The 7,924-nt window shown below is 37.2% G+C and overlaps 1 protein-coding gene across 1 annotated transcript; it reads left to right on the top strand.

The window, feature by feature from the left end:
* Nucleotides 1-1,741: 1,741 nt before the first annotated feature.
* Nucleotides 1,742-6,197, top strand: LOC122297322 (cytokinin dehydrogenase 7). The gene is made up of 4 exons (XM_043107354.1): nucleotides 1,742-2,564; nucleotides 2,738-3,013; nucleotides 4,109-4,371; nucleotides 5,777-6,197. The coding sequence occupies exons 1-4, from the start codon at nucleotides 1,872-1,874 to the stop codon at nucleotides 6,093-6,095; spliced, it is 1,551 nt and encodes a 516-aa protein (XP_042963288.1). The 5' UTR covers nucleotides 1,742-1,871; the 3' UTR covers nucleotides 6,096-6,197.
* The last annotated feature ends 1,727 nt before the right edge of the window (nucleotides 6,198-7,924 follow it).

Below are 7,924 nucleotides of genomic sequence, written 5' to 3'. Positions count from 1 at the left end.
TACATGCCTTCACCACAATTCCAGTTGAGCAAGCCTCCTAAACCCAAATAGCCAGGATACAAAAATGCAGGCTGAGTTTCAGCAACCAAGACTAACACAAGGGATTTATAAGTATCCTCAAGGTCCACTCTCGCTAATCTTCATCACATCACATGACAATGGAAAATCACATTCTCATAATTTATTTTTCTATAGTTCTCATAAGAGTTTCTCTATTATGGTTGACTTCTATTAAAGATTCTGAAAACCTTCTTGTTGGACAAGTCAACTATGAGAATCAAAGGCATCGATTGGGTATAAATTTAACTGGGTCTAGCCCATTGGAAGCTCATTGCTACAAAAAATGGAAAGATAAGACATTGAAGAGATAAGACTAAAAGAGGTTGAGTGACATATACAAAAGTAAAAGTTATATAAGGAAAGTAAGACTTAGCTACTCCAAAGAATAAATGAAATCTCTATAAAAAGAGAGGACTACTGCAAACGTTAATAACTCTATAGAGATCTAATAACTCTATAAGGAAAAACTTTCTACTACTCTACAACTCATGGGGCTCTCTCTCTAAAAGAAAATCATCTTCTTCAACCTCTTTTTAGTATTATTTTTTTCTATTTTATTGAGAGTTATGAGAGGTCATGGAAGACTACCCGTGGACTAATCTATTTTACTAAACTACATAAATTTATATGTCTCTTTATTTATTTAGATTTTAAATATTTTATTTACTATTTATTTCACGGATAAACACTCAATAATTATCAACGCCTAAGTCATCATCTTAGGCCATTCAGCTATATTGTTAGCTCCAATCACTTCAAAATAATGCACCAGCATGATAGAAAAGTAATTATTACATAATCTTAAATAGAGACGTGTGGTATTTTCATTTATTATATTATTAAAAGTTAGTAATTATATAAAAATTTTAATGGTTTAAATTTTATAATTTTAGTAGTGGATAAAAAGTATACTTTCTTTTTTTAAGAAAAGAGTAATGATGGATAGTTTTATAGGTTTTGTAAGCGTTGGATGCTTTTTATGATAAGAATAGAGTCTATTCAAAATAAAAAATAATTTTTTATATATGACTTTGGTATATATATATATTTTTTCAAATTAAGTGTGCTGTGTTTATAATTTATGACCATAAATATCATTTAAAATAAAATAAAATAAAAATCCTTTGACCGTATTAAACTTGTGCCTGTTTTTCCATATTTCTTTTATAAAAAGAATCGATGTTGCTAAATTTATTAAAAAAATAATAATATTCATTAAAGTCTTGTGGGATTGAAGAGCAAACAGACAGGAGCACCCATGAAGACATGAACAAATTGAGAGGGTGCGTTTACGCAATAGGAAAAGCATAGTTATAAATATAATTGTGTATTAATTTATGTATTAATGTGATGTGATTGGTCAAAAAATAGATTTTATTAAAAATAATGTTAATTTAAATTTTAAGTATGAATAAATTAATATTTATATATAAATTAATGTGTAACTGTATTTATATATAGTAAAACTCTACACAATAACATTCGTTCATATTGAAAAATAAAAAATAATAATAATAATAATAAATCATTTCTATTTTAATTTTATATATGTGGAAGTGGCGGACACTGTGTCGATAGGATTATCGAGGCCTAAGCTGACGTCACAATTAAAATTTCCGCTGCTACTAATCATATTTTCTTTTTTAATTTGTTAAAAATCTAAATCGACCAGCCGCTATTTAATTCCAAAACTCCAAAGCAGAACCGAGAGAGAGTTCTGAAAGTCGACTTTTCACAAGGGCCCTAGAAACATTACCGTTTACCGGCAAAATTGACCAGCAAAACAAGAAGTTCTCAGTTCGCCGGCGAATATGATTGCGTACCTGGAGCGTTTCGTACACGGGAACGACGTCGAGTCGAGGCAAGACGACGATGACTGTTCGAGCCTGTTTAACGCACTGGACCTCCAGGGCAATATCGATTGCCCTGCAACTGGATTAGCCGGTAAGGATTTTGGTGGCTTGTATTCCTCCAAACCATTGGCCTTAGTCAGACCTTCTGGAGCCGATGATGTGGCTAGGGTGGTTAAAGCGGCGGCGCTGTCACCGAGTCTGACGGTGGCTGCGAGGGGCAACGGCCATTCAATCAACGGCCAGGCGATGGCGGATCGTGGACTCGTCATGGACATGCGCTCCATGGACGACCATTTCCAAGTGGTAAGGATCAACGACACGGCCTTCGTTGATGTCTCCGGGGGGGCATTATGGGAAGATGTCTTGGAACGGTGCGTCTTGGGGTTCGGGCTAGCTCCCAGGTCGTGGACTGATTACCTGGGTTTAACGGTGGGCGGGACGTTATCCAACGCCGGCGTCAGTGGCCAGGCCTTCCGTTACGGTCCGCAAACTTCCAACGTTGCAGAATTGGAGGTCGTAACAGGCAAAGGCGATATTTTTGTTTGCTCGGAGACGGAAAACTCCCAGCTTTTCTTTGGGGCTCTCGGTGGTCTTGGTCAGTTCGGTATCATCACCAGAGCTAGGGTCTTGCTACAGCCAGCACCGGACATGGTGCGTATTTTACGATTTTGCAAGTTAGAGTTTAAATGAAAAAGAAAATATACGATGAAATCTTTCGAATTCGACATCTCCCATTTGTCGGTTTGCTTACCAGAAATTTTGTTGAGATTAAAGCATGAACGGCACGTTTACGGAACGTAATTGTGGTTGTTTATTGTGATTAGGTGAGATGGATAAGGGTCGTGTATACCGAGTTTGAGGATTTCACCCGGGACGCCGAGTTTCTGGTGACTCGGAGAGAGGGCGACTCGTTTGATTACGTGGAGGGCTTCGCGTTCGTGAACAGTGACGACCCGACCAATGGCTGGCCCTCGGTGCCGTTGGACCCGAACCAGGCATTCGATCCGACTCGTATTCCTCAGACTGCCGGCTCCGTCATCTACTGTCTTGAAGTAGCTTTTCACTATCGAAACAATGGCCACCCCTCGACCGTTGATAGGGTAACGAACTTACGAACCTTCTCTCTCTCTTATCTCCTGCAACGTGGACCATCTTAAAAAAATGCACCGTTTCTTTAGCGGTCACGATTTGACGACTCCTTCTTAAGATGACGTTTTTCTTCCAGAGTTGTTGCTTGTACTCTGTAGATCAGAAATCCTTTTTAAGTTTACATATGGCTTGGGGGGACGCAAGCTGGGAGCGTCCTCAAGTAACAGTACAAATGGGGTCGTAAGCCCGTAAGTAGTTGGTCACTGAGTTTTGACCTAGGTGGTTGCTAAGTAGGCCTCACCGGGAGAATTTTGACCGTGAATCAGGACGTGGGTTCCATGTCAAAACTGTCCCGCCGGACAGTGAAAAAGTCAAAACATTTCAGGACTCCCTAACACGTGTAGGACGCCAGGCAACGTTGGACGGACGATTCTCGTCCACAGTAATCACAGAAGTATTACATGCATCTCACTTTTGCTTAGGAAAAAAGGGCAAAAAAAAAGCATTTTACTTTTGCCATTTATTTTGATCTTTTTCGTACTTTACTATGTTATCACGACTGACTTCTGAAACGGACCTTACGATATATAATGCATCCTCCATTTGAATTCCTGGCGCATTACACCATAAAAAGCCCATGGATTCACCTCCCAATTACAAGAGTACCACTATACTCTTTTCCTTGTGACTTAGGACCAATGAAGGCCTCGTATTGAAGTGACAATTAAAAGTATTGGATTAAAGGATTCGATTTGTTATATATAATTATATATATTATACATAAAGGGTAATGAATTGTCGACCGGTCTCAGTATGAGTTTGCATCAGCCAGAAAGGTTCCAAATTCCTTTGTCAGGGCTCAGATTTGTCACTTTCGTGATATACAGATGGAGTCCGGGTTAAAATGGTAATGATGCGTCAGTAGATGTTATTGCGCTGATCATTGAGATTTTGCTGACGCTATGGTCCCCACAGTTCCACAAATGGCCAAAAAGCCATCATTTTCTGGAACCTGTAAACCATGAACGTTTATGTCCCTTGGTTTAGTTCATGAGATTATCGATGACTAACCCTCGTTTATGCGATACTTCCTTGTCGTTTTGTAGGTTGTGAATAGATTGCTTGGACGGTTAGGATTTGACGAGCATTTAAAGTTTGAGGTAGACTTGAGTTACATGGAGTTTCTATTACGTGTGAAGCGTGCTGAGGAACATGCCAAGGCGAATGGAATCTGGGACGCGCCTCACCCTTGGTTGAACCTATTCGTATCACAGTCAGACATTGTTGATTTTGATCGCCACGTGTTCAAGAATATCCTTAAGGCAGGAATTGGTGGGCCCATGTTGATCTACCCTCTTGTGCGAAGCATGTAAGTACTACCTCCCCAGGGTTAATGATGTTTTTGTGGGCTCACAAATTAGCATTATAGAATAAATAAATATGGCGTAAACTAGGATAATTAAATTTGCTTGAATTTTAAGGGCTGCTTTCGTCTGAGCTGGACGTACATAGGTCACTCGATTTCACTGACGGGCCTCTACGGTACGGACCCACCATAAGTTATCACGCCGGTTTTGAGTCATCTGGCCCTATCAAATCCGATACGCTTACTAATTTACTTAGGGTGGTTAAGATTTTGGAGGGTAGGTCAAATATTTTCTACTACTAAGGGTCACCCAAATGGGTCCCGGAGGACGATTTCATTACCCAAAACAACCCTACTAAATGCCTCTTTGTTACAGTGCCTGATTCCGTAGTATATCAGATCCATTCTCTAATTAATGCAATCCCGTCAGGTGGTGGATGTTCGGTGTTGCCTATAAGAAAACGTAGGAAAGGCTACTTGTGGGACAAAGATGCGTTGGGACCCACGGTAGTGTTTTACTAGAAATTGTTTGCCTTTGCCATCTTTCTTGTTAAGGTAAATAACTCGGGCATGAATAAGAGGCTGCCTCATATATCAAACCGCTTGGTGGTAGTTTGGTAAATTTAAGTTAGGCTATGTTTGATAGGTGAGGTAGTCTCAAATTATTTTATTATTATTTATAAATTAATTATTATTTATTTATTATTATTTACGTATCATCTGAAATTACTTAGACATCTAAATATAGCCTTAATATATATGTTCATGAAGCTCGTTGTAGGATGTAATTAGCGCCGGACAGTGGGGCGTTTTTGGTTGATTGCAGTTTCTTTAGTTTTATGTTAATAGAAATAATTAGTTTGGGGTAGAAAGGAATAAATTATGTTACTTTCACTGGCTAGTGTTGCCATTAGAAAAATGACAAAAAAAATTTATAATGGGCCCACTGTTTTATAATGACACCATAATTTGGCTGGGCTCCAGCAATGATTTTCTCGTGGACGAAATTGCCCGTCTGTTGGAGCATCCATGATGGTATCTTTCAAGCAAAACTCCAAAAATGCTTAAATATTTTTATATGTTTGCTTAATCGTTACTGATAATTTGATAAAGCGTAAACTTTAAATTTCGGCCACAAGCTAGTCCTAATAAAAAAACGATTAGCTATTTGCCATTTATAAATACTATAAATATTTTAGTTATAAAGACATCTGATCATAAAAGTAAATTTATATATTATTGTGTCTTAATACGATACATCGTATAAAATCATGTTAGTTTATGAGTTTAATTTTATAAAATCTTCGTAATTATGGCAATTTATAATTATACAAATTTGCAATACACTATCAATTCCTTGTTCCTAACAGAATGTATATTATTTTTGTTTGTATTGTATATACATCAGGTGGGATACTCGGACTTCTGTTGTGTTGCCAAAAGACGAGATCTTCTACATAATTGCATTGCTACGTTTCAGTCCTCCGGACCCAAAGGGGCCTTTAGCTGAAAAACTGGTAGCGCAGAACCACGAGATTATTCAGTGTTGCATTAACAAGGGCTTTGATTTCAAACTGTACCTCCCTCACTATAAATCTCAGGAGGAATGGAAGGGACATTTTGGGAACCAATGGACAAGATTTGTAGAAAGGAAGGCGATTTTTGATCCGTTGGCCATCCTTGCGCCTGGACAGAAAATCTTTTCGAGGATGATACATCACCTTTAGTCCGGCCAATCGCAATCCGATCTGGTCATCAAATTGTGATTAAGATTGTAGGCATTTGTGTTCATCGTAGTAATTCCATCGTTGGATGATGAGGTTTATCGATTCTCGTTGAGGAACAAGTTGGTGGGCTGCCTCATAAAGAAAATATTTTGCACAGAAAAATAAAACAAAAAAATCCTCACGCTTCTGTTGTAATGTTAGAAAGTTACACGATCACGGGTATTTTATTTAATTATTACGTAATTATTATAATGTTTTTAAACTTTTAAATAAAATATAAAAGATAATTTAATTTTTTCAAAAGTTTAAAATAAAAATTATATTTTTACACTCTTTTAATTTTATAATTTTTTATTTTATTTTTAAAAAAATCATAAAATATTTTGAAATTATTATTTATAAATTATTTTATTAATATTATTAGATTTTTCATTTGATTATATCTGTATAGTAGCCAAATCAAGCGTATACAGATATGGTGATACAAAGATATGGCGATAATGCTTCGACATGACTATTGGCGCTCTTGCCACTGTACAACTTAACTCGCCAATTACATATCCACGATGCGATGAAGTCTTTATCACGCTGTCAAGCAACTAATTACAGGTTTTCTGATCGTTTGGTTTCTCTTTTCACGCTTTAAACATCTAGGCCAATCAATTTGACGGTTCAGCATGTCTTGTCGAAGTAACCTTTTGTTTTTGCACAACAACCAAGGAAAATCTTAATCGGCCTCGACGCTTCACTGTTTATGATTATTTGGCTTCAGCTGTCAATTCTTTTTCCAAACGTTCGTAAAAGAGATTGATTACAAGGGTAGACTGGAAGTTAGGCAGCAGATTCTCCTTCCATCCAAAAGATCACAAGAGCAACACAAAAGCTTTCAATCTCTTTATTATTGATTTTTAGCTTTTGGTTTCTAGCCAACCTCGAGCTTTGTTCGTATTTTTTTTCCAATGCAAAGATCAAATCTACTTTTTTCTTTAGGCAAAGATCAAATCTACTTGGTTTCATAATCTTTAACTTTGCCTTTTTCCTTTAATTTCTTTATTCATTTTATTTTTTGTTTTGTTTTTTCTCCTTTTCTTGTGAAAAGTAGAGAAGAAGTTAAAAACATGTGGCAGTTAGCTTTAAAAGGGCAATTATAAAATCATGATTTCTTGTGTAAGTTGCACCACCCAATCAGAAAAGCATTTACCTCGTTTAGTCCCACGAAAAGCGCTCTCCCTACGTACTCCGATTAACGAGTCATGCATGGACGTGCTGTTAGACCCAGTAGATTGCAAATTTGACCGACGCTCTCTTGTTCAAAGCACGTGTGAAAGAGCTTTCAGCCTTTCAGTTTCAGACATTGGATCACAGCTACTACCCTGCTGGTTCTCATGCAATTTGTGATTGAGCTCTTTATGCCCCACATGCAAAGCAACCAAGATGTAGTACGTGCTGGTCCATTAATCTAACTAGTCATTTTTGTACTACCGGTGCTAAATTAGTAAATTGCTGCGGTTGATCAATTACCTGTACGAGCTCTGACAATTGAGCTGATCTGACTAATGAGTCCACCGGTCCAAACAAAAATTACAGTGCCATACTACCAAGATTCTTATCAGAAAATTAATCCAAATATTAGATCCAAAAATGGTTGAAATATTAATAATCTTTTCTAGTAAGCAATAACTTTATTTCTATATATATGATAGCCAAGCTAGATTGTTCCAACATTGCCCTTCTTTTCTAGTCGTGGATTTCATTCCTCTTATTTTTCAAAAACAATTGTGTTAATGTCATGGTTTGTATGCTTAGACAAGATTCTAGCAACTCGGGTC

This window comes from Carya illinoinensis, chromosome 15 (assembly GCF_018687715.1).
Source record: "Carya illinoinensis cultivar Pawnee chromosome 15, C.illinoinensisPawnee_v1, whole genome shotgun sequence".
In the NCBI taxonomy this organism is placed as follows: domain Eukaryota; kingdom Viridiplantae; phylum Streptophyta; class Magnoliopsida; order Fagales; family Juglandaceae; genus Carya; species Carya illinoinensis.
Note: the sequence above shows the minus strand (reverse complement) of the source record. Positions and strands in the feature narration are given on the sequence as shown.

Bases quoted from the DNA above. Each gene is read 5' to 3' on its own strand.
- LOC122297322 (XM_043107354.1), top strand. From the start codon at position 1,872: ATGATTGCGTACCTGGAGCGTTTCGTACACGGGAACGACGTCGAGTCG. The intron at 2,565-2,737 runs GTGCGTATTTTA...TATTGTGATTAG, and splicing joins TACAGCCAGCACCGGACATG to GTGAGATGGATAAGGGTCGT. The intron at 4,372-5,776 runs GTAAGTACTACC...TATATACATCAG, and splicing joins TACCCTCTTGTGCGAAGCAT to GTGGGATACTCGGACTTCTG.